The sequence below is a fragment of the Rattus norvegicus genome, chromosome 10, assembly GCF_021556685.1.
Source record: "Rattus norvegicus strain SHRSP/BbbUtx chromosome 10, alternate assembly SHRSP_T2T, whole genome shotgun sequence".
In the NCBI taxonomy this organism is placed as follows: domain Eukaryota; kingdom Metazoa; phylum Chordata; class Mammalia; order Rodentia; family Muridae; genus Rattus; species Rattus norvegicus.
Genome location: NC_141543.1, coordinates 51,341,262 through 51,366,463, shown reverse-complemented (window position 1 = coordinate 51,366,463; position 25,202 = coordinate 51,341,262). Strand labels below are relative to the sequence as shown.

The 25,202-nt window shown below is 52.2% G+C and overlaps 3 protein-coding genes and 1 non-coding gene across 10 annotated transcripts in view; 2 read left to right on the top strand and 2 right to left on the bottom strand.

Annotated features, from left to right (window-relative positions):
* Top3a (DNA topoisomerase III alpha) overlaps positions 1–5,227 on the top strand; it is a 41,906-nt gene extending 36,679 nt beyond the window's left edge. For 2 of the 3 annotated variants that reach the window (XR_015630545.1, XM_087571794.1), the window contains one exon: positions 1–1,512. Coding sequence is in view for 2 of the 3 variants with exons in the window: in XM_087571794.1 (XP_087427920.1) it covers positions 1–179 (179 nt within the window). In the remaining variant the exon portion in view is untranslated. 3 annotated transcript variants of the gene reach the window in all.
* Positions 5,228–7,193: 1,966 nt separating this feature from the next.
* Positions 7,194–13,258, bottom strand: Mief2 (mitochondrial elongation factor 2). Of its 4 annotated transcripts, none has more exon segments than NM_001398845.1 (4): positions 7,194–9,212; positions 9,748–9,910; positions 10,138–10,290; positions 12,937–13,258. In NM_001398845.1, coding segments are annotated over 3 exon segments (1,365 nt in total). In that variant the 5' UTR covers positions 10,285–10,290; positions 12,937–13,258; the 3' UTR covers positions 7,194–8,157.
* Positions 13,259–13,351: 93 nt separating this feature from the next.
* The window catches only part of Flii (FLII, actin remodeling protein), a 13,912-nt gene continuing 2,061 nt past the window's right edge, over positions 13,352–25,202 (top strand). The window contains 22 exon segments of one of the 2 annotated variants that reach the window (NM_001439569.1): positions 13,352–13,446; positions 15,350–15,460; positions 15,724–15,795; positions 17,643–17,723; positions 18,009–18,094; positions 18,236–18,397; positions 18,558–18,661; positions 19,091–19,266; positions 19,344–19,501; positions 19,729–19,813; positions 20,102–20,249; positions 20,403–20,536; positions 20,663–20,875; positions 21,027–21,206; positions 21,755–21,837; positions 22,299–22,373; positions 22,547–22,630; positions 22,719–22,890; positions 24,061–24,165; positions 24,243–24,434; positions 24,739–24,927; positions 25,014–25,153. In NM_001439569.1, coding sequence (NP_001426498.1) covers positions 13,384–13,446; positions 15,350–15,460; positions 15,724–15,795; positions 17,643–17,723; positions 18,009–18,094; positions 18,236–18,397; positions 18,558–18,661; positions 19,091–19,266; positions 19,344–19,501; positions 19,729–19,813; positions 20,102–20,249; positions 20,403–20,536; positions 20,663–20,875; positions 21,027–21,206; positions 21,755–21,837; positions 22,299–22,373; positions 22,547–22,630; positions 22,719–22,890; positions 24,061–24,165; positions 24,243–24,434; positions 24,739–24,927; positions 25,014–25,153 — 2,813 coding nt within the window. In that variant the 5' untranslated portion in view covers positions 13,352–13,383. 2 annotated transcript variants of the gene reach the window in all.
* LOC120095412 (small nucleolar RNA SNORA15) lies at positions 21,944–22,070 on the bottom strand. The gene has a single exon (XR_015632486.1). It is a non-coding gene; the product is annotated as a small nucleolar RNA SNORA15 (small nucleolar RNA).

Below are 25,202 nucleotides of genomic sequence, written 5' to 3'. Positions count from 1 at the left end.
GGAGTTTTGCAGCCCCAGCATGGCCAGGAGGCAGAGGAAAAGCCCAGAGACCAGAGGCTGCAAGCAAAAGACAAAGAGCTGGTTCCTTAGATGCAGGGTCTACAGTAAAAAAGCCTCGGAAATGTAGTCTTTGCCACCAGCCTGGACACACCCGGCCCTTTTGTCCTCAGAACAGATGATGGCAGGTGAGGTGGAGGAAGTCACCTAACCAGAAATGAACTAACTGGACCAGGTGACCATCCACTGTCCTGGAAACCTAGGGAGGTATTGGGTTTTAGAGTTGGCCTTCCTTTGTTGAGGAGTACAAAGACCAGACACGTCTGGAAAATCTGGCTGGCTGTGCTGGATGCCGTTGCTCTGTCTGGCTCAGGAGTGACTGGCTGCGCACTAATGGAAAGTGAGAAGATGAGCAGTCAGCATGTAAGCAGAGCTGACCTCAGTGACCTTCCAAACCCGGGCCGTGGCCACTGTCTGCCACGTGAGAAGCAGCACCGGCTCTGGGCATCCCAGTGGGCCTTTTCTGACAGCTGTTTGAGAAGTGGCAGAAGCCTCCCCTCCTGCTCAGCCTAGGACACCCATAGCTCATGTGCCTTAATTTAAAAAAAAAAGGGGGGGGGCTGGGGATTTAGCTCAGTGGTAGAGTACTTGCCTAGGAAGCACAAGGCTCTGGGTTCGGTCCCCAGCTCCGAAAAAAAAAAAAAATGGGGGTTGGGAATTTAGCTCAGTGGTAGAGCGCTTGCCTAGTAAGCGCAAGGCCCTGGGTTTGGTCCTCAGCTCCGGGGGGAAAAAAAAAATCCATCCACATTTTCTGGTGGCATTCAGGCTGGGGATGCCAGCAGGAGCCAGTGAAGGCCAAAGGGCCTCTTCTTGGGACTCTCCCCATCCATCTCTGCACTCTCTTGCAGGGTTCTTCCCTGCTGTTGTCCCTTGAAGCCGGCAGATTCCAGGATACTGACTGGCCTTTGCAGAAGAGGCTGTGTCCTTTGTTTGCGCTCACAAACTTCTAGCCAGCCATGTTAGCTTTGTCCACACTTGAGAAGTGAAGTGTGAATTGTTCCTTGATTTACAAGTTCATGAAGCAACTGGGGTTGTTCTCAGGTCAGAGCAATAGTCTTGAATAGATAGGAACTCTCAGCCTGGCTGCCGGCAGGTTCTCCAGTGAATATTCCTACCATTGCTCGTTGGGTACCATCTGCAGCCTGCATTTAGGGTCTGACCCTGGTCCATCACTCACAGCTGGCCTACCTGTTTGATCACTTCAGTAGACACCTCACGGACTTGCTGTGCCTAGCACCTTTCCCTTCGCACAATGTTCACAGGATTTGTTGAGAGTCATTCATTTTGTTGTTTTGTTTTGTTTTGAAACGGTTTTTCTGTGTAGCCCTGGCTATTCTGGAATGTGCTTTATAGACCAGGCTGACCTCAAGCTCAGAGACCACGTGCCTCTGCCTCCTGAGGGCTGGGAATAAAGGTGTACCATGCCCAGCTTCCATTTATTTGTTTATTTGGAAATTTTGTCCAAGGTCTTTATTGCTGCTTAGACTTTGGTTTTTCATGACAGGATTTCTCTGTGTAGCCCTGGCTATTCTGGACTCTCTTTGCAGACCAGGCTGGCCTCAAACTTAGAGAGGTCCACCTGCCTCTGCCTCCCGAGTGCTGGAATTAAAGGCATGCACCACCACGCCTGCCGCTCCTTGGATTTTTTTTTTTTTTTGAGATTTCTTTAAAAGATCTTTATTTATTTATTGTATATATGTGAGTACACTGTCACTGTCTTCAGACACACCAGAAGAGGGCATCAGATCCCCTTACAGATGGTTGTGAGCCACCATGTGGTTGCTGGGAATTGAACTCAGGGCCTCTGGAAGAGCAGACAGTGCTCTTAACCGCTGAGCCATCTCTCCAGCCCCGCTCCTTGGATTTTTAAGCAGCTCTTTTATGCTTTAAAAAGTGGGGGGGGAGGGGTCTGGAGAGAAGGCTCAGCAGTTAGGAGCACTAACTGCTCTTCCAGAGGTCCTGAGTTCAATTCCCAGCAACCACATGGTGGCTCACAACCATCTGTGATGGGATCTGATAGCCTCTTCTAGTATGTTTGAAGACAGCTAAAATAAATAAATCCTTTTTTTTTTTTTAGATTGTATTTTAAAAAATTGGTGAAGGTGAGAATTAGCGAGTTGTACATTCCTAGCAAAGCCAGCAAGGATAACAACTGGCCTTGGACAGGGCATTGTCTTAGTCCAAGCAAATACTGGAGACAGCCAAGAAGTTGTGCCTTGATCCTACAATTGGAAGTTCTGGATTCCAAAGTCAGCTGTCACCTTTAAAAAAACAAAATGGGTTCAGTGGTTAAGACCACTGACTGCTCTTCCAGAGGTCCTGAGTTCAAATCCTAGCAACCACATGATGGCTCACAACCATCTGTAATGGGATCTGATGCTCTCTTCCTGTGTGTCTGAAGACAGTAACACTGTACTTATATACATAAAATAAGTGAATAAGTCTTTAAAAAAAAAAAAAAAACAAAAGCAGGGGCTGGGGATTTAGCTCAGTGGTAGAGCGCTTACCTAGGAAGCGCAAGGCCCTGGGTTCGATCCCCAGCTCCGAAAAAAAAGAACCAAAAAAAAAAAAAAAGGGGCTGGGGATTTAGCTCAGTGGTAGAGCGCTTACCTAGGAAGCGCAAGGCCCCGGGTTCGGTCCCCAGCTCCGAAAAAAAGAACCAAAAAAAAAAAAAAAAAAAAAAAAAAAACAAACAAAATGAAGGAAATAGCACTGGTCAGTTCTCCTGGAGTACCAGTGGGAGAGAGAAAAAGACAAAGAAGTGGAGTAGGGTGTGAGGGGGGGCAAGGCTGGGTACCCAGGGCTGGGTGCTGGAGAGTCTGCTGGGGTCAGTGATGGCAGACTGGACCTAGAGCAGTTTGTGTTGGGGATGGGTCTGTCAGGGGGAAGGGGACACATACCCAGACAGTGTTGAGGTCTCTGTTAGCTGCCTTGTCAAGGGGACAGATGTTGGGGGCGGGGTGACAGTTGTTCCCTGGGTTCATTGTGTGAAGTCCTTAAATGAATGTGAGGGAGAGGATGTGTGTGGGTGAGGAAGAAAGGCAGTGGGAGGGAACAAGACGGAGAAGAGAGAGGGGAGGATGGGAGTGGAGTTGCCAGATGGAGGGGTGCTGGTGGCAGGGACGCTGGAGGTTGAGTGGAGCTTACCTGGCCAGCAAGGATGCCACCTAAAGCTGAGTTCAGGGACATCTATTAGGTCCCACGCTAAGGCCATGAAGTACTGGATAAGAGGATCTTATTCTGCATGTCTGCACTACGTTATATGTGTGCAGGTACCCACCAAGTCCAAAAGCGAGCATCAAGTCCATGGAGCTGGAGTTACAGGTAGTCGTAAGCCACCCATTGTACGGATGCTAGGGACCAAACTCCATCCTTTAAAGGGCAGTGTGGTGGTTTGAGTATGCTTGGCCCAGGGAGTGGCACTACTAGGTGTGGCCATGATGGTAGAAATGTGTCACTACGGGGGTGGGCAGTGAGACCCTCCTAACCACACGGGATGCCAGTCTTCACTTGGCTGTCTTTAGAACAAGATGTAGATAGAACTCTCAGCTCCTCCAGCCCCATGTCTGCCTTTTTCCTTATAATTCAAGAGACAGGACAGGTGGCACTTAGTGGATTTGCATGTCATCCTGCCACAACTGTGACCCTTCAACTGTAGTTTTAACTGGTTGTAGCTCATGCTACAATCTGATGCAGACTTCCAAGCCTGTGAGAAATTTAGGGCATATGTGTCCTCTGGGGACAGGGTGTCCAAAAGGCAGATAGTCAGAGGGTCGGGAGAGAGATACCACATTCTTCTGGTCTCTATATGGGTCTTCAATCCCATGTATGGCCTGTGAGGTTTGCACATCTATCTGTCTCCCTCGCCTCTGAGAGAATTTTGTACCCCAGTAGACCGAAGGGCACTGAGGCGAATGAGAGGGACTGCCGTATCACTCTGGTGTGTGGTGCTGCTGAAACCTGCATAAACTGGTTCCTGGGTGGCATTTCAGCCATTTTGGACTATACAGCAATGAAATGTTAACCCTTTTTGCTAACTTTAAATGTTTATAGTGTCTGCACCATTTTAGTCTTATTATTCCACACCCTTATTAGTTCTTTTTTCCTTCCCCCTCCCCCACCTTGTCTTATAGCTGTGCTTGTATTTATGATGTAATATGATCTTGAAGCCCGCCCTGGTCCTCCTGCCTCAGCCTCCCAGGTGCTAGAGTTTGGGGCGTGCACCACTGTAGCTGGTTCTGCTTGCTGACTGTGTGGTTTGAGGGTCTGCTACAGTTACCTTGAGGCAGGATGGAAGGAGTAATGTCTGGCTTGTGGACCCTGCTAATGGAGTTGAAAATTTTCAGACAGCACTGATAAAACCAAAATTGCCTGTGGAGGCAAGGTGTATATCCCAAAGACACTCGGGTCAGTAAGCAGGCTTGCCTTAATTTAGAGACAGGGTAATGTAGCCCATTGAGTCCCTAGGACAACCTGTTCCCCTAAGCCTTAATAGCACCCTCGTAAACCTTTGTTAAGGCTCCCAGCTTTTCTCTTCTATCAGATTAATTTATAGACAGGAGTATAATCCAAGAGACAGGGCAGAGGGCACTTCATAAATTTGCATGTCAATCTACTGCTAATCTGTTTATTGAATGTGCTGCTACAGAGAGGGACATTTCTTAGCAATTTAGAGATGTAACTTGAGAGCCACACTCATCCTGTCCCGTGTACACTCAGGTCTCTCCCCTCTTGTGTCTCTTCTTCCTTTACCTTTCTGCTTTTAAATAAATTCAACTTTGATTCATACTTGGCTTTCCCTGAAAGTAATTTGTCAAAGCCACTGTCCTAGTTTGTTTTCTGCTGTTGTGATGTACACTGTGACCAAAAGCAACATGGGGAGGAAAGAGATGACTTCATTTTACAGCTTACAGTCTATCATGCAAGGAAGTCACAGGAACTGAAGCAGGGACTACGGAAGAGCTGCTTACTGGTTCAGTGTTGCTCAGTTTTGTTTTCTTGTACAACCGAGCACCACCTGCCCAGGGTTGGCACTGCCCACAGTGGACTGAACCATTCCACATCAATTATTAATCAAGAAAATGTCTCACAGACCTGCCTATAAGCCAATCTGATGGGGACATTTTTTTAACTTAGAAAAATAATAATAATAAAATAACTATCCAGGACAGCAATGAGTCCCGTTTTCCTTGGGTGGAAGTCTCTGAAAATAATTCTCATGGCAGCTGCCCAGTGTGTCCCTATCATAGAGACAGTCTGATAGGCAAATCATGTCAGGCCTTTGTTCATTTTCACAGTGGGCCAGCCCTCCACTGATGAGCTCAGTTGCTGGAAATTTTGCTGGTGACTGAAGCCAGGACAGGCTCTGCCCTGAGCTGTGCCTCTGCCCCTTTGTGCTAATACACATACTTTCTCCTGAACATGACAGAATCATCCGCCACCATGGACCAAACCTTCAATACATGAGCCTTTTATACCATAGAGTTCACATGTTCAAAACACCGAGTGCCCTGGAGATTTTTAAGTCTACACAGATAATACTCCTGGGTGTTCTGTGACTAAGAACTGCTAGGTCAGGCCACACCAAGGAAACGAACGGCTAGACAAGTCTGGCCTCAGCTTGGTTCCTGACCCCCCCTCCCCCATTCCATACCTACGGAGACTCAGCTGCCTCATTTGTGATGGGATGATCTTTTTTCAACAATATGCTGGCTGGTTTTATGTCAACTTGACACAAGCTAGAGTCATCTGAGAAGAGAGAACTTAGTCAAGAAAATATTTCCGTCAGATTGTCCTGTAACAAGTCTATAGGGGTTATAGTGATTCATGACTAATGTGGGAGGGCCTAGCCCGCTATGGGCAGAGCCATTCCAGGACAGCTGTTTCTGAGTTCTGTAAGGAGGATGAACAGCAATTAGGAACAAGACAGTAAGTAGCATTTATGCTACTGCATGAGCTCCTGCCTCCAGGTTCCTTCCCTGCTTGAGTTCTTGCCTTGGCTTCTCCCCAGTTGACTGCGACTCAGTATATGTGAACTACATAAACCCTTTCCTCCCCAAGTAGAAAGCAAATCAAGACACCTGCTTCCTGCCAGCCATCCCTGGAAGGAGAGATCTGCCCCAAGTAACAAGTCCATCCCTCAGTTGTTACTGAGGCCATGGAGCCCTACCTCAAATGCCAGCTTCCACACCAGAAAATGGTGCTCTGCCTGCAATCCAAGCGTCGAGCATCCCTTGTACCATCCACGGAAACTGAGAAGCCATGGCCCACGCAGCCATCCACCAACTGAGGCCCAGCCGCTGAACCACAGACTTAAGGCTTTGTCAGGCAGTACAGAAAACCCATGGGCCCCCAGACTTGCTGGTGTTGCCTAGGGTTACGTACTGGGCTTTCTCTGTTGCGACTGGCTGACTCAAGAAAAGCTGTTTAAAAAGACATATTTACCTGATTACAAAGGAAAATTGTAGCATTAAAAGTGCAAATGTCACCAGGTGTGGTGGGCTAGATGGACAGACAGACACATACATACATTACCTACATATATACATAGGCAGATAGGCAGGCAGACAGACAAATGTACAAACGTCACAGGCCATACCTGGGATTGACGGCCCATGTAGACACCAGAGGAATGAGGTGTGTCTCTCCCCACCTCCTAACGATCTGCCTTTTGGACACCCTGTCCCCAAAGGACACATATGCCCTAAATTTCTCAGAGTTGGAAGTGTGCATCAGATTGTAACATGAACTCAAGGCCAGATAAAACCACTGAAGGCTCAGTTGTGGCAGCGATGGGATGAACCAGAGGATTGGGCAGTGTCTCCCAGTGTTGGTGCTTGAGCCAAGGCAGCTGTATGTCACGTGGATCCACAGTGTTACTGAGGCTACATACACAATGGCCTCTCAGGCTGAGACCCAACAACTGTTTTCCCATAGTGTAGATAGCAGGTCTCAGCCCTGTTCATAGCTGGTCGGGGGTGAGGGTACAGTCACTGAGCCACCTCTTCAGCTTGAAAACACTTTTTAAAATCTCCAAGATGACTCTCAAGCCTTCACATCCAGCCACAAAACTTATGAAGCTCCAAGCAGCCACCTACCACCAAGACTGTCTTCTGCCAGCAAGAATCACACATGCATACAATTCTTTCTCCTTTTATTCACATCTTCAAAGCATGATTTTGTATCAATGTGTGTTTAGGGGGGAGGTACCTAAAATAGAAAGGTTCCCCTGGCAGGGAGATAGTCTCCCTTCTCCAGCCATGCACCTTGGCCAGGGTGCAAGGTGAGGACCCAGACATCTATCAGAATATTTTGGCACGCTGCAGAGGCCAGGGCTGCACACAGGCCTCTGGGAGGGGCATGTCCTCTACCCTGCAGTCTAGGAGCAGCCACGATGGGACAGCCTTGCATAGGCAGCACAGAGCTCGGCTCCCCAGTGAGGAAGGGGTTCTCCCAGAGGTAATTTATGGCCTATAGAGAAAAACCAAGCAGGAGAGAACAAGACCTTCCTTCCTCCCCTGGGGTATAAGGCAGGCAGCAAGGGAGTCAACATCAGCCTCAAGGCCTGAGGACTCAGTCAGAAAAATGCACCACCATCAGGAAACCACCATCCCTCCACAGCTGCGAAGCTATCCTCCAGGGCACCAGCTGACTCCCTGTAAGTGCCTCCAGATACCTAGGGCTCTTAACCCACCCAAGAACATTCTCCTTTCTTGACAAATGTTGGAACCAGCCTTTGCCCAGGTGAAGCCTAGGAAATCAACAGCCACATCTCATTCTTTGTGAGTTCATTGCTGGTGACGGTGGCCTGAGCCCAAGTTCCTAAATTAACCCCAGAGGGCTAAGGGGCATCAGTGTGGCTGGCACTGAAAGCAGTCAGCCAGGGCAGGCCAGCCACATTCAGATGTCAGCACCCCAGACTCTCTGGGTTTGGGACTCTTGATCACCGTCACCCAGGCACAAGCCCACATGTGGGCTTAGGTAATGTCATCCCTCCTCCACTCTGGCTAAAATAAAGCAAACCACACTGCGGTGTCCTGGGAGGGAGGTGGCTGCGGCTCTCCAGCATTAGAAAATAAGTCAACCACAGTCCTCATTCACCTAGAACAGGCTCTCAGGAACCTGGAGACCACTGTACAGCACGTAGCCAATGTCATCAATCTCCTCTTCCCGAAAGCTACCCAAGAGGTTCACGCTGGGGTTGAAGTGACAGGGCAGGCTAGCCTGCTCCAAGCTGCCCACCAAGAACTCCAGAGCTTGCAGAAACCGTTCCCCCAATGCCTCCTCAGTCCAGGCCACTTCCTCTTCACCCAGACGCAGAATCACCTGAGTCAGGTGGCTCCAGCCCAGCCGCACCAGAACCGGATGGCCACGACACACACCGCACAGGAGCAGCAATAACCTCCGTCGAGTGCCAGCATCCTGGTCATCCAGGGCCCGCAAACGGGCGGTCTCTACTGGATATAGATCCTGTAGCCAGAGATTGCTGGCCAGCCCCTCTAGGGGCCAAGCCAGCAGAAGGCGGTCATCAGTGCTGGCCCCAGGGACCACCATGAGCACAGCTAAAGTGAACTCCAGACACTCATGATGCACTTTCAGCAGCAGCTCATCCGAAGCCACATTGGGCCAGATCAGACACCCAAGCAGGCTGCCAATGGCTGGCCAGTTGACAGAGGCTGACAGGGCCTTCCGTAGCAGCTCCAGCAAGACACGGGGAGAAAGGTAGCCCCCCACCAGGAAGCGGTCCCATGGGCTACACCCACGGGGATGGAACTCAAGCTGGGTCCTACGAACAGCCCAGCATCGAGGTTCCCTGGCCACAGTGTCCATGCCAGGTACCAGGCTCCATAGCCCGGGCTCCAACTCCAGAGGCACTAGCAGGCGCACATGCTCAGCAGTCCCCGCCTGTAGCCCTTCGTAGAGAGGCCCACTGGGCACAAGTACACCAAAGGGCAGTTCTGAGAACTTGCTCCTCAAGTAGGCCTGCAGCTCCAAGCCAATGTCTCCAGCCAGCTGTTTCACCAAAGTCACGTGGGCTTCTGGGACAATCACATGGTTGCGCTCGAATGCCAGCAGCTTCTCCTGGAACGTCAGGCACAAGGGTGCTACAGAGCTGAGCTTGGGTGTCGTCTGAGAGTGAGTGGGTGTGGGCCCCACTGCAGAGGGAAGCATCCAGGAGAACACATCAGAAGGCCCCACAAGTTAAGAAAACTCTACCTGCTCAGAAGCTATGTGATGGCTCTGGGCTCCACGCTGCCTATAACAGCTACTGAGTAAACCCTGACATCAAGCAGGTCATGGGACAGTGAGGGCATGATGACAAAGTCATTGGCCCAGAGTCCCAACACTGTGGCTTCTACAACTGCAACAACTTCACGGAGAATGGGTCAGAGAGATCCTGCCCCTCTCCAGGCCTCAGTTTCCCCATCTTTGGCTCCCTACCATCACATGGTGCAACCTTGCTATAGTAGAGAGCAGACAGGCAAAAACAAGGATCCCAGGGCTGAGGTTTGCGTTTGCTTAGCACATGTGAGGCACTGGGTTCTATCCAGAAAAACACAAACCTACAGTACCTATTAAACATCTGAGTTGCCCACAACCCAAAGAGGAACAGAAATATGTGAAGACTGCAGCTTCCGCATGGGCGTGCACAGGGGACTCCCCACACTAGAAGGAGGCAGTGCAGCTCACCTGGGGCAGAGGGGGAGGGGGACACAGGAGATTTGGGCTGGCTGAAGGCAGCAGGAGAGGGCTGGGGCTTGGGGTGTGAAGTGGCTCTCAGCAGGCTCAGTTCCTTCCAGCTGTCCCCCTTGGTGTCATCCTCATCACGAGGGTTAGTTGCCCTGTCGATGAGCTACAGGCAAAGTGACACAGATCAGAGCATGGGGGGGGGGGGGGGTGCGGGGTTGCACGGCAAAGCTGGGGGCGGCGGGGAGGGGGAGTAAAGCAAACCAGGAAGCTAGGGTGAAAAAGTAGGGGCTCTGAGCTCCAGTCCGACTTCCAAAAGTCCCACCATCCCCCAGCTCCCCCGTCCTGGCCTTCTCCTGTGGAGGTTTCAGGCAGGCCTCACCATGGCCTTACCCGCTTTACGGCCAGGGTGGCAATGCCCAGCACTGCAGCCCCGCCCACACCTAGCACCAAACGAGCGTTAGCCAAGAGGAAGTCCACCACACTGCCCAGGCCCTCGCCACCATGCTGCTTCCTCTGCTTCTGTGAGAACTCTGCCATGGTCACCTGCAAGAGAAGCAATTCGTAGGGCCAGCGTGCATAGGTGCTTAGCAATAACCAAGAGGGCGGTTTCTAAGGACCCGAGAGAAAGGGGCTGCGCAAAGAGTTTCTTGGAGGGAAGCAGGGGACCTACCAGCCCCTCCCTGGAACCTGCAAGCTTCCAAGCCTTGGAAAAGGGCTGATATAGGAAGGCTCCAGGCCTTTGTCCTGACTTCACCCCGAGATGCTGGGAACCTGGGCTCGTCATCACCACCCTTACTCTACAAAGACATGAGTTGCCAGGCCACAAACTGAGTGGTAAGGTCTGGGACTCACAGCACAGCCTCTAGACTCTTCCACCCCCCAGCCTGAGTATTATCCCTATGCCTCCTGACCAGGTTCTCATACTCCTCATCAGGACCCACCCAGAACAGCCACACTGTGTGACAACCTGTCAGGAGGAACCCAAAGCCCCAGAAAGACTTGCAATATGGGTTTCCAGGAAGCCTGCCTGGGTGAGGCCTGTCAGACCTTTGATAGACCCTTAGCAAATTCAGGGATCTAGTTACTGGCCCCCCAGATCTTGACAGGAAAACTACTTGGGGTAGGGCAACCCCATCAGAGACCAGGCTGAGGGCCCCATAGTCCAGTGGTGAGTAAGGTAACCCTAAATAAACACTGAATCAGGACAGGCTGCCCAGGGCCCATGGACTTGAACAGAGTTGGCGAGGGTAAGAATGTGAGAGAAAGACCTGGAGCCAAGGACTTTCTTTTGTTTATCTATATGACTGCACCAGTGAGTTAGATTGGGAAGTGTGCGACTGGCCGGGTCAGGAACTCGAGAAAGACACAGGAATCTCTAGGCCTGGTCCACTAAGCCAGAAAGGTCATTGCCTGATGGGGCACCAAGGACTTCAGCCCTTCCTTCAGGGCCATGGCTGCCCTGGGACCTAGTTGCCAAGTGACAAGATGCCTAGAGTAGTTGAAGCCTGAAGCACTGTGTGACTCAGCTGAGACACCTGTCCACGGCTCCCGAACTAAAAATAAGACCCTGTCCTGTCCTAGGGCCTGGCAAGATCAAAGGCCAGCCAGGGGACCTACTACAAGCTCGAAACCTATCGCTGCCCTCAGACCAGTGAGCCACTCTGCAAACAGGGGACTTAGCTTACATTCCACCGCCTGCGTAACGTGGGACTCAGTCCTACACCTGGAGGGGTCTTGTATTCAAACTCTGGTAAGAAGGGAATAAAAGAGGTGGCTAAATAAAGCCAACTCAGGCCCTTGTGGTGGCGCAGGCCTTTCATTTCAGCATTCAGGAGGCAGAGGTGGTCAGGTCTCCTTGAGTTCAAGGCAAGCCTGGTCTACACACTGAGTTCGAGGACAGCCAGAGCTACACAATAGATCCGCTTCTCAAAATAAAACAAAATAACAAAATAACCTGCCTCTTCACAGCCTGGATGTCACCTGTTCTTCCATTTCTGCCAAAGCTGACTGCCCTGGATCAGGGTTGAACAGAAACGTGTAACCACATACAAAAGGCTCTTAGACTCTATTCAAGAACGAAGTCACTGAGACCCTGGAAATCCTGTGCAATACCCAAGTTGGGAAGAGGCACCCCTGGGATTCGAACTCGGATATTTAGTTCCCAAGTCCTCCCTCCCACCGCAGTGTTGACCACAGGCCACGCCCCCACCTGCACTGGGATACAAGCCACGCCCAATACTAGGAGACCCCGGCCGCCCCCTGCGCTGTAGCTGTACCTGCGTCCGAGCGTCAGCGCATGGACCCAAGGACGCGGCGAGCAGGACCCTGGAGGCCCAGGAGGACCCGCTTAGGAATGGAGCGTCCAGACCCCGGGAACCGAACGCCGAGGCCCGGGGCGGCAAATGACCCGAAAGGAACGCTGGATAAGCAGGCCTTCGCTCCAATCGGAGCGCACAACTCCTGCGCACACGTGCTCAAAACTGAGCAGCTCAGCCAATGAACACCAGGCACGCCCTGGACCTGGGGGCGGAAACCACAGACACTCCGGATTTAAAGGCGCAAGGTTACCTTGTAAACCCAAGGTGCGGGGGAAGTAGTGAGTGAATGACAATCGTCCAGGGCCTGCTCTAGTTTTACTTTGGGAGTGTTTTGTTGAAGAAGGGCCTCACACTAAAGCCATGACTGACATCGAATTCTCTGCAGTCGTGCCTTAGCCTCACATCTGACCTTGTGTGTACTTGTAGTGGGAGCCTCAGTGTGGAGAAAGCTGTCTGAGCTCACGGTCCCTTGATGGACCAGGCAGACAAAACTGCACCTAGCCCAAAGGCCCACATTCTGTCTTTCAAGTTTGCCCCTGCTAGAGTGACTGGTGGTCTCATTTCCTTTTGGCCCGCTTGGCACACACCGGGAAAAGAGCTCTGTTACCTGTTGTGCGAACTCTACCAGTCTCTTCCCTTCTGAAACACTGGGTGCCAGTCCCTGTACATCCATAGAACAGCTGTGTCTGTTTATTGGAAACCTACGATGTGCAGGCCAGGGCAAGATGGCCACTAACAGCTTAGCCGACGAGATATGCTGGTCTTCTAGAGCATGAAACAAGCCTATAAAGAGCACTGGCTAGAATCCTGAGGCCAAGGGAGAATTTTGAGGGTTTGTGCATCCTGCTCTCTGACACTCCTGAGTACTCACTTGGTTCTGACAATTTTGGGAAGCATGTTACACACGAGCAAAGTTGAGTCCAAAGATGAAGAGCTAGGCCCAAAGACCCGGAAGTCTCACCACCACCACGGGTCCCTCACGCAGAGACTGCCTGTGTCCCTGACGTTGGTACCGAAATCTCTCCGGGATCACGGCCAGCTCAGGGTCTACAGCAGCCCAAGCAACAATGCCTGGACCCGACCCTCCACGTTGCGACTGGAGACTGGAAGTGGTGATCGTCTCCAGCAGGACCCCCGCAGGCCTCTCCAGTCCCACAACTCGAGGCCTGAAGCTCTGGGAGTCGCCTAGCAGCACTTCCCGCAGAGGCCGCGGCCGGGAGGAGGCGCGCGCGGGTTAAAGGGGCGGGGCCGGCGCTGACCCAGCCCGCGGCTCCCGGCTACCCTGCGTCTTCCTAGCCCATAGGAGAGCTACGCCACCATGGAGGCCACCGGGGTGTTGCCGTTCGTGCGCGGCGTGGACCTCAGCGGCAACGACTTCAAGGTTAGATGGGGGGAAGGGAAGGGCGACCCCTAGTTCGTCTCTCCCGGCCGCTCCCTCTACGCTTCCGGCACCGGCGGGCGGGGCGGGCGGGCGGGCCTCGGTGAGTCTTCCCGGGCCTGCCCCGCCCGCGGCGGAAGACGTGGGCCGGGGCTCCGGGATCTGGGGCCGCGCGGGATTTGAGCCCACAGGCCGCGAACCTGACCCCCCATGCCACGGAGGGAATACGCCCTAGCCAGCCACCGCCCCACACTGCGGTCTCGAGACGTCACTTCTCCCTTAGCAAACCTGGGCTTCTCTCCTCCCCAAGGGGCTTAGGAACAGCCCGTTTGGAGGCGTATAAAGGAAAGAGATCTGTTAGTAAGGATTGTGACAGGTGCTTGAGGTCCTAGGCGGCACGTCTGCCAACTGCTAGATTGATGGGCTAGGGGGATACGCAGCCAGCACCCTGGTTGACCATAAAGAGTCAGGCTATGGGCGTGGTGGTGCACGCCTTTAATTCCAGCCCTCCGGACGTAGAGGCAGGTGGATCTTTGATTTCGAGGTCAACCTGGTCTTCAAACCAAGTTCCAGGACACCCATATCTACATAGAAAAACCCTGTCTTGAAAGAAAAAAAAAAGTGCCAGCTAGTCTCAGACCCGAAAACAGGAAAGCTGGACTCAAAGGACAGCTCAGAGGCCTGGACCTTCACTGCCTGGCGTCCGCCCCTTTTGGTGTCAGATTGGGGGACGCAGGAGAAGGAGGTGGGCTCCTCCCGTGTTCACCTGCACAAGGACACGTTTGACCCTGTACACAGTTGTCACTTTACCCTGTCCACATTCTCACCATCCTTACCTTTGGTTTCTCTAGTCTCTCTCAATTGAGAACATCTGAGTCTCACTTTGGGGGCTGTGACTGGAGGAGGAGGAAACAGCAAAAGGCAGTTGAGCTTCATGCTGCTCAGATGTCAAAACTGCCAGGTGTAGCCACCAGGAGGTGGTGGCAAATGCTTTTAATCTCAACACTGTGGAGGCAGAGGCAGGCAGATCTCTGAGTTAAACCTGGTCTCAGAATGAGTTCTAAGACAACCAGGACTACACAGAGGAACCCTGTAATTGGAGATTGCAGGGAGGACAAAACCATAGCCTGGTGTGGTGGTACAGACCTTTAATTCCACAGCATTAGGAGGCAGAGGCAGGTGGATCTCTGTGAGTTTGAGGCAAGCCTGGTCTACAGAGTGAATTTCAGGACAGCCAAGGCTACACAGAGAGAAACCCTGTCTTGAAAAGCAAACAAAGGAAAAAGCCAAGGATGCTGAAGCGGACATTGCCTGTGAGGAACGAATGAATGCGAGAGATTGTGCGAGGAACAGTGGGGAGCTGGGCTCTTAGTGCAATCTGGGGAGTGTCAGGGGCAATATTATCTCAGACAGCCAAACTGCCTAGAACCCTGGGGGAAAACAACATGAGTGCCACTAAGTACAGTGGAGCACTGAGTAGCCCTTGAAACAGGCCAGGCTTGACCTCCCTGAGACAGACTCCAGCTGGAAAGACACGTTTGGGCCAGAACTTTTGTCTTTCCAGGGCTTTCATTTAGTGCCATTTTGTGAGTAAGGAATAAGAATAAATACAGGGCTGGAGAGATGGCTCAGTGGTTAAGAGCACTGACTGCTCTTCCAGAGTCCTGAGTTCAATTCCCAGCAACCACATGGTGGCTCACAGCCATCTGTAATGAGATCTGGTGCCCTCTTCTGGCCTGCAGACATACATGCAGGGAGAAAGCTGTATGATGTATGTATAATAAATAAATATTTTTTTAAAGAAAAAAGAAATAGAAATACAGAGTATTCCTCTGGGGACCACAGAAGGTAATGGGAGGGGAGCGCTCGTCTCCTAGACTGTACTCACCTTACTGTCCCCCACCAGGGCGGCTACTTCCCTGAGAATGTCAAGGCTATGACCAGCCTGCGATGGCTAAAGCTGAACCGCACAGGTCTCTGCTACCTGCCTGAAGAACTAGCAGCTCTGCAGAAGCTGGTGAGGGGCGGGGCAGGACGGGGCGGGTCCCCATCCTCAGGGCTAGGCCAGGTAGGCTTACCCTGCAGGAAAGAGGAGTCACTGGAGAGGAAACAGAAATAGCTGTGGGCAAAGCTAATGGAGTGGAGTGGGCACCCACCTGGGAGGTGTGCAAGGAGGGGACTCTCGGGGTGGCCTTCCAAGATGGTGCAGGGACAGGGGCAGTAGGCAGGGGCCGGTCATCTTAGGTCCCCACCTGAGCCTCTGACTCTTGTCCTGTCCAGGAGCACCTGTCTGTGAGCCACAACAATCTGACCACGCTTCATGGGGAACTGTCCAGCCTGCCTTCACTTCGGGTGAGTGTTGGCCAGGGCTGTGGTAGGGTCAGGCATGGGGCAGAGACGCTCTGCCCTCCTCACCTCTGCCTGTGTTGCTACAAGAGGGCTCCTTGTGTGCAGGAGCTCATGAATGGGAGAAATTTCTGAGAGAAAAGCGAGGACATTCCAAAGCCCACTACCTCCTCGGACAGTTGTGAACACGGCAATGTAAGGAGAACATGGTGCTAGGCCACGTTAGTGTGTCGTATGTGCCTTCTAACCTACCTCATAGGTAAAGACTCTTGGCCATGCAAAAGTCACCCCCCAGGCAGCAATGACCCTAGCCAGCCTTACAGGCTTCAGTCAGGGTTATCCTTCGCAGGGCCAGAACCCCAAGATGTTCAGGGACTGGGACCTGGACTTGGACTCCCTGACTCTAAACCAGGACTTTGCCACTTAACTGGCTTACTTTTCTCTTGTGACAAAGCACAGGACCAAGGCAACTTAAAAAAACATATTTCATTCAGGAGCTCACAGTTCTAAGGGTTTGAGTCCATGACCATCACAGTGGGGGGAACATGGCAGCAGGCAGGCATGGCACTGCAGCAGTAGCTGAGAGCTCATGTGTTGAGAGAACCATGAAGCAGAAAGAGCTGGGAGTGGTGTGGGCTTTTGAAACCTCAAAGCTTTCCCTCGGTGACACACCTCCTCCAATTAGGCCACACCTCCTAAACCCTTCCTAAACAGTTCCACCAATTGGGGAAGAAGCATTCAAATATATGTGCCTATGGGGGGCATTCTGATCCACACCATCACACTGGCTAAGCAGCTTTAGCAAGTTCCTCCCTTTCCTCCAGCAGGCAGGTTACACTTAAGAAAATAGTAGATTGCTGGGTGGTGGTGTACACTTTTAACCCCAGCACTTGGGAGGCAGAGGCAGGTGAATCTCTTGAGTTCAAGCCAGCCTGGTCTACAGAGTGAGTTACAATGCAACCAGGACTACTCAGAGAACCCTAACCAAACCAAACCAACAACAGACATGACTCTTGCTGCATTAGACATTCAGATTCAACAGTAGTCCCTGTTCCCCTAACCCCAGCCTTCTGCTCAAACTTCTACACGTCTAAGGGAGGTTTCGGGGGTACACGACAATGAAGTGACTTATCTAGTATCACGTATCTAGAGAATTAGCTGATTTGCCCCAGCCTGTCAAGGCCATGACTAGCCTGCAGTGACTGCATTGAACTGTACATAGGATACAGACATACATGCAGGCATTGACACATGCACATACGAGGAAAAAGTGCATTTTGCTTAGCCAGTGGCATAGAGACTATAACCCCATTTATGGGAGGATAAAGTAGATAAACAGAGACTTCAGGGCCTCCTGGGCTACCACGTGAGTTCACGGTCCAGCTGGACAGGCTAGAATTAATTAACCTTAATTCAGAATAAAAAGTGGAGTTGAGCGTAGTGGTGCATGCCTTTAATCCCAGCACTCGGTAGGCAGAGGCAGGCAGATCTCTTGAGTTTGAGGCCAACCTGGTCTACACATTGAGTTTTAGGATCTACATAGTGAGACCCTGTCTTGGTAAAAACAGGTGAGTGGGGATGCGGTCCAGTGACAACATGCATGCTTGTCACACCCAAAGCCTTGGGCTTCCATCCCAGTTCCACAACTCTGAGGCCCATGTTGGCCTCGGAAACACATTGGCACTGGGTTTTAAAGTTTGAAGAGCACTCACTGGGAGGCTGGGAGAGCAAAGGTCAGCGGAGGGAGAATACTCAGACCTGGCTTCCAGTTTCTGAAGAAGCACCCCATGTGGCCTGTGCTTCTCTCTAAGGGCGGAAAATGAGGATCAAAACATCTTTCCTTACTCTCCTAGGCCATTGTAGCTCGAGCCAACAGCCTGAAGAATTCTGGAGTCCCCGATGATATCTTCAAGCTGGATGATCTCTCCGTTCTGGTCAGTGGTCACCTGCCCACCTGGACCCTGTGATGCTCAGCCATTCAGTTCTCACTCATGATAGCAGCCTCAAGGGCCGCCATCATCCCTTTAGAGTGGTCAGTGCTAAGCTCACATCACTTGTACACTCAGTTCCATAACCCAGGCCCCTTTCCACTCAGAATCTATTTCCCTCTGGCCTGAATATTCTTGTCACTCCGTGTCCAGTGTCCTGCCAGATCTTTGGGTACGGAAGAGGTATGGGGGAGAGGGGATCCCTGGCCTGACCTTTTCCCTACTCCTTAGGACTTGAGCCATAACCAGTTGACAGAATGCCCACGAGAGCTGGAGAACGCCAAGAACATGCTGGTGCTCAACCTCAGCCATAACAGGTTCTGGGGAGATCAAGGGCATGGCAGGTGGGCAGTGCAGAGACAGGTGCAGAGCCAGGTGGGCAGTGCAGAGCCAGGTGGGCAGCGCAGAGCCAGGTGGGATGGAGAACTGATTTTCAGCCTTTCCCTTCTGCACTACAGCATTGACTCCATCCCCAACCAGCTGTTCATCAACCTTACGGACTTGCTGTACCTGGACCTCAGTGAGAACCGCCTAGAGAGCCTTCCCCCTCAAATGCGCCGCCTCGTGCACCTTCAGACACTGGTGCTGAATGGAAACCCGCTGCTGCATGCACAGCTCCGGTAGGCGCCTTGCTTTTCCTTGCATCCTGAGCCTCAAGTCTCAACACTGCCCTGTGCTTGCTAAACATCATGCCCCACTCTTTGGTCATGTCCTCCTGTGCACTCCACCCCTAGCTACCCCTCGAGTGGACTTACCCTTGGGTGACACCTTTCTTCGCAGGCAGCTCCCGGCCATGATGGCCCTACAAACCCTGCATCTGAGGAACACTCAACGCACCCAGAGCAACCTCCCCACTAGCCTGGAGGGCCTGAGCAACCTTTCAGGTCTGGACTATCTGGGGACCCCCTAAGTTTTCACCCCTTTGAGCTTACCAGCTTCCTTGGGGATTAAGGGGCTGAGTCCTGCTTCTTCAGTCACGTCTCATGGATATGTTAGGTAGGACCTTGCTATGTGACTCTGGCTGCCTGGCCTGGCCTGGTACTCACTGTATAGGCAGGTTGGCCTTGAACTCATAGCAGTCCCGTCTGAGCATCTCAAGTGCTGAGATTATAGTTCTGCACACAGTGGTCAATTTCCATTGTATTTCTGTCACTAGGCCACCTGCTATGAGGAGTCTCTCAAATGTAGAAACTGCAGGTCATACAAGTTACGTGCATAAGACCACACAACCCGGTGATGGAATAGTTGGAACTGAGGCTTGTTTCTGGTGGCTGCTCTATGGGTCCTAACTGATGTGCCCTTCTATGTCCCAGACGTGGACCTGTCGTGCAATGACTTGACAAGGGTGCCAGAGTGCCTGTACACCCTCCCCAACCTGCACCGCCTCAACCTCAGTAGCAACCAGATCGCAGAGCTATCTCTGTGCATCGACCAGTGGGTGCACCTGGAGACCTTGAATCTGTCCCGCAACCAGCTCACCTCCCTGCCTGTGAGCTTGTGCCTGAGACGCTGGGTGGGCTGGGCAGGAGTGCTGGGTTCTGCTCTAACTGATGTCCTCCTCTCCAGTCAGCCATTTGCAAGCTCACGAAGCTGAAGAAATTGTACCTGAACTCCAACAAGCTGGACTTTGATGGGCTACCTTCTGGCATCGGCAAGCTCACCAGCCTGGAGGAATTCATGGCTGCTAACAACAACCTAGAACTGATTCCAGAAAGTCTCTGCAGGTGCTGGCAGCTCAAGCTTGGTGGTCAGCCTGCGTCCTGCTAGTGGCTCCATCCCATCCCACACCCAACTTGGGGTTCCCAGAGTCCCTTTTAGGAAGCTAATGCCAGAGTATAGGTCAGAAGGACTTCAGCACCATATTTGTGTGGGTCCCATCCTCTTCTGAAAATCCCTGGCCCTAACTATAACACCATATCCCCTAAGGCTGTGCCTCACTCTGTCTTTACAGGTGCCCAAAGCTGAGGAAACTCGTCCTGAACAAGAACCGCCTGGTGACCCTTCCTGAGGCCATCCACTTTCTGACAGAGATCGAGGTTGGTCAGGCAGGCCGGCTAGGGTTGGAATGGAGACAGGGTATCAGGAAAGACGGAGCACAGGGTGTGCCTGTACCTCAGAGTGAGAGGCCAGCAGTAGCCTCCCAGAGGCAGTGCTGCTGGGGAGAGCACCCTCTTCTCAGCAAACCTTGGTGCCACTGAAGCCCCACGGGCAGCTGCAGGGTGGCCAGGGTCAGGACTTAGTTCCAGGCCCCAGCTAGAGACTGAAGTTAGAGGCTGCTTGGAGGTGAGTGTCCTGTCCAGACAGCACCTCTGCTCACCTCACAGGTCCTGGATGTTCGAGAAAACCCCAGCTTGGTCATGCCGCCCAAGCCTGCTGACCACACCGCCGAGTGGTACAACATTGACTTCTCACTACAGAACCAGCTGAGGCTGGCGGGTGCCTCCCCGGCCACAGTGGCCGCCGCTGCAGCTGGTGAGTGGAAGTGCTCTGGCCTGGGAGCAAGGGCACTTCTCTGGACTTCTGCTTACCCTCTGCACACTGGGTATAAGGGTGGGGTTGGCCTCTGGCTGAGTGTCCACTAGCCAGCCCAGCGGCTCAGATGCTTGACCTCCTTCACATAAGTAGGGAGCGGGTCCAAGGACCCCTTGGCTCGCAAGATGCGGCTACGGAGGCGCAAGGACTCGGCACAGGATGTTCAGGCCAAGCAAGTGCTAAAGGGCATGTCAGACGTTGCCCAGGAGAAAAACAAAAACCAAGAGGTAAGTCAGGTCAGAGCTGGTCTGGGCAGGCCTGCACTCTCCGGAGAAGAGGGGCCCTGTGGTGAGGGCAGGAGGAGGCTGGTCTCAGTTTCTCCATAGAGTCAAGTCCTGCTCCTATGTCCCCAGGAAAGCACAGATGCCCGAGCACCTGGGGGAAAGGTACGGCGCTGGGACCAGGGCCTGGAGAAGCCACGCCTTGACTACTCGGAGTTCTTTACGGAGGATGTGGGCCAGCTGCCTGGGTTGACCATCTGGCAAATTGAGAACTTTGTGCCTGTGCTGGTGGAGGAAGCCTTCCATGGCAAGTTCTACGAGGCCGACTGCTACATTGTGCTCAAGGTGGGCCTGGCTCCTAGTGTCTGCATGGTGTGACAAAGTGAAGCCAGTGGGGAAGGGGTGGGCTGGGTTTGGGAGCTGAGGCAGCAGTGGCCATGCATGTGGCCTGGAAAGCCCTGGAAGGCCCTCATGGCTGATTACTTGATCTCCTCAGACCTTCCTGGATGACAGCGGCTCCCTGAACTGGGAGATCTACTACTGGATTGGCGGGGAGGCCACACTTGACAAGAAAGCCTGTTCTGCCATTCATGCTGTCAACCTGCGCAACTATCTGGGCGCTGAGTGCCGTACTGCGCGGGAGGAGATGGGCGATGAGAGTGAGGGCTTCCTGCAGGTGCGGCTTCCGGCAGGGGCAGCTTGGGCCACATGCAGAGGTGGGGCAGGGGGGCTAAGGCCAGAGGCACACACAGCACGGTGAGGTCTGGGACCCTAAGGTGCTCAGATCCTGAAACTGGCTGACGGGGAGGGAGTGCAGATTGTTTTGGAAGCTGATAGACAAGTTAAGGAATGTGGCTGAGAGATAGGCTGGGACCAATGGCTGCCAGGATAGATTACAGGTTAGAGCAGAACCAAACCTAAAAATAAACCACAAAGCCAGTTGGCCAACTGACTTACCCCTACTACCAGCTGGGTTCCCTTTAGAGACGTAGCCTGGAGCTAGAGAGTTGAGTCCAGGCCCTCCCGGGTTTGCAAGCTTCACCCTCAGACTGTCCTCCATTTGGGACAGTTTTGTGCAGCCCTGTGCTCCAGTATACACCTCATGCTGTTTAGAACGACTGTAGGTTTGTACACACACTTCAGTTGTGTAAACTCCACCAAGCCTAGCAGGTACTTGGTGGGGGCAGAGAACAACTCCGTCATGAACCATCCTCACACACATAGGTGTTTGACAATGACATCTCCTACATTGAAGGCGGAACAGCCAGTGGCTTCTATACTGTGGAAGACACACACTATGTTACCAGGTAAGCACGCAGCAGCGATGGGTGCGATTGGCTTGGACTGCTGGGATTGGGCAAGGGTGTTAGGTCAGGTGACCTGGGTGCTCACAATGAGTCTTTTTTTTTTTTACTTTATATTCACTTTTAATAATGATATACCATAAAATATAGCGTGATCAGCCATCTTAAAGGAAGCCTTTACTTTTGCATGGTGTCTGGCTGTGTAAATTACTGACTAAAAAACACAGTATTCAGGCTGGAGAGATGGCTCAATGGTTAAGAGCACTGACTGCTCTTCCAGAGGTCCTGAGTTCAATTCCCAGCAACCACATGGTGGCTCACAACCATCTGTAATGGGGTCTGATTGTCTCTTCTGGTGTCTGAAGACAGTGATAGTGTACTCATATACATAAATAAATCTTAAAAAAAAAAAACCACAGTATTCAGCCATGCCTACTATGAGTCATTCTTGCTCTGCTCCCCAGGATGTACCGTGTGTATGGGAAAAAGAACATCAAATTGGAGCCTGTGCCCCTCAAGGGGACCTCACTGGATCCGAGGTGAGCTCCCGTACCATAGGAAGCAGGGGTGCTTGACCTCAGTTGCCTCCCCACAATGAAGAAGCAACCTTGTTAACTTCTCAGAACTTGGCAGAAAAGCCTGAGGTCTGCCCAAAAAGGGGACCAGAGCCCATCTGGTTACATTACATTACAGCTCTTCCTGTCCTGTCCAGGTTTGTGTTTCTCCTGGACCAAGGACTGGACATTTATGTATGGAGAGGGGCCCAGGCCACACTGAGCAACACCACAAAGGCCAGGTAGGTAGATCTTGTGGAATGTTCTGGGCAAAGGAAGGCTTCCCCTAAGAACAGCATGGCCTTGCTGAGAGCTTGCGTCTGTCCCTAGACTCTTTGCAGAGAAAATGAACAAGAATGAGCGGAAAGGGAAGGCGGAAATCACGCTCCTGGTGCAGGGTCAGGAGCCACCAGAGTTCTGGGATGTGCTGGGCGGGGAACCCTCTGAGATAAAAAAGCATGTGCCTGATGACTTCTGGCCGCCCCAGCCCAAGCTATACAAGGTGAGTCATGGTGCCGGATACAGAATGAGCCTGAGGTCAGTAAGTTGGTTTTGCTGAAGGCTTTGGGAGAGAGGGCATCTGTCACCTGCATGAGAAGCTCAGGTCTAGAAAGCAGCTTTGAGGATGGAGCTAGCATGCTCTTCTAGAAGGCAGAGCAGAAGTCCCAGAGCTGAGCCTTTGTCTTAGCTTCATGAACAGGACAGATGAGAAATCAGAAACAGTAAGGATCTAGACTAAGCAGGCAAGGAAAACTTGTATTTAAATGCCCATCCAGCTGAGTATGGTGGTACATACCTTTAATTGCACCAGAGGCAGGAGAATCTCCATGAGTTTGAGGCCTGCCTGGCTTACCTAGCAAGTTCCAGGACAGCCAGAGCTACATAGTGAGACCCTGACTTAGAAACTAGCCACTCCCAACCCCCCAAGAGCTACAGAGATGGGCTAGTGGATAGAGGCACTTGTTCTTCCAAAGGACCAAGGATCAAGCACCAGGGCCTACATGGTGGCTCTCATTCCCAGGGGTATAACACTGCCTTCTTGCCTCTCTCTATAGGCACCAAGGATACATGTGATATACATACATACAGGCAAAATATGCATACTTAAAATTGGCAGGGGCTGGAGAGATGGCTCAGCAGTTAGGAGCACTGTTTGCTCTTCCAGAGTTTCTGAGTTTGATTCCCAGAAAGCACATGGTGGCTCATAACCACCTAAACTGGGATCTGATGCCCTCTATTGGCAGGAGACATACATGCAGATAGAGCACTCTGTATGCGTAAAATTTAAAAAATCCTTTTAAAAATAGCACTTAAAAGCTGGGCAGTGGTAGTGCACACTTAACCCCAACACTTAAGAGGCAGAAGTAGGTGGATCTGAAGCCAGCCTGATCTGTTGACAGAATGAGTTCCAGGACAGCCAGGGTACACAGAGAATCCTTGCCTCAAAGGGAAAAAAAAGTATTTGAAAGCTCTGTAGTACAGCACTTTTCTGGTGTGGGCAGAACCCTGGTACTGCTCTGTGTGCTAGGGAAAATAACAGCAAACACTAAACCTTCCATTGGTAAGAACTCTTTAAAATGCCATTCAGTTTGAAGGGAAAACAGCAAGGGAGGGAGGGAGCCCAGCTCCAGATGTGGTGGGGTCTCCCATTCCCATCGATTCTTCCTGCCAGGTGGGCCTGGGGCTGGGCTACTTGGAGCTTCCGCAGATCAACTACAAGCTCTCAGTGGAACACAAAAAACGGCCCAAGGTGGAGCTGATGCCAGGAATGAGGCTGGTAAGATGGAGGTTGGGCATGGGTCCTATGTAATTCTGTGTTGGTCCAGTGCTGACCACTAGCTATTTGTCCTACAGTTGCAGAGCCTGCTGGACACACGATGTGTGTACATCCTGGACTGCTGGTCTGATGTATTCATCTGGCTTGGCCGCAAGTCCCCACGCCTAGTGCGTGCCGCTGCACTCAAACTGGGCCAGGAGCTGTGTGGGATGCTACACCGGCCACGACATACAGTGGTCAGCCGCAGCCTGGAGGGCACCGAGGCACAGGTATGCCCCCACACCCAGAGGCTTGCTTTCCACTGCTCATCATGCCCTAACCCCTCCGCCGCTGGCCAAGTGGCCTACTATACTACAGAGGTGGCCCAAGTCCACTTATCTTTGTGGAACCACCCATTCTGTAGCCTGTCCCAACTTTTTGCTAAGCTACACCTCCCCAAGCCTTGCTCTGGCTCCCGATCAGAAGCCGTCCCTTGAGTGCTAACCAGCTCTTCTAAGCCTTGCTTGATTCCTCCAGCCTCCACCTTCTGTGCCGTACCTCTCTCCAGTTATGGCATTATACTGTTCAACACAGGTGTTCAAGGCCAAGTTCAAAAACTGGGATGATGTGTTGACAGTGGACTACACACGAAATGCAGAGGCTGTGCTGCAGGGCCCGGGGATCTCTGGGAAGGTGAAGCGAGACACGGAGAAGAAAGACCAGATGAAGGCTGACCTCACTGCACTCTTCCTACCTCGGCAGCCACCAATGCCACTGGCTGAGGTGGGTGAGGCCTGTGTGAGGGGCATGTGAGAGGGAAGGGCTCTGCACAGCACAGTGCTCAGATGTACTTGGACCCGGGGTAACAGGCCGAGCAGCTGATGGAGGAGTGGAACGAAGACCTGGATGGCATGGAGGGCTTCGTGCTGGAGGGCCGGAAGTTCACTCGACTGGCAGAGGAGGAGTTTGGCCACTTCTACACACAGGACTGCTATGTCTTCCTCTGCAGGTGCCGGGACAAACCTCAGCCTCTTGTTCTCTTCCCTGTGCGACCCTTG

What these genes read in the sequence shown, in the direction of transcription:
- Mief2 (XM_087573619.1), bottom strand. Translation starts at nt 10,284, where the DNA reads ATGGCAGAGTTCTCACAGAAGCAGAGGAAGCAGCATGGTGGCGAGGGC. An exon ending in CCACCCTGGCCGTAAAGCGG is followed by an intron (nt 9,911 to 10,137) that starts GTAAGGCCATGG and finishes CTTTGCCTGTAG; the next exon opens with CTCATCGACAGGGCAACTAA. An exon ending in CCCCTCCCCCTCTGCCCCAG is followed by an intron (nt 9,213 to 9,747) that starts GTGAGCTGCACT and finishes TTCCCTCTGCAG; the next exon opens with TGGGGCCCACACCCACTCAC.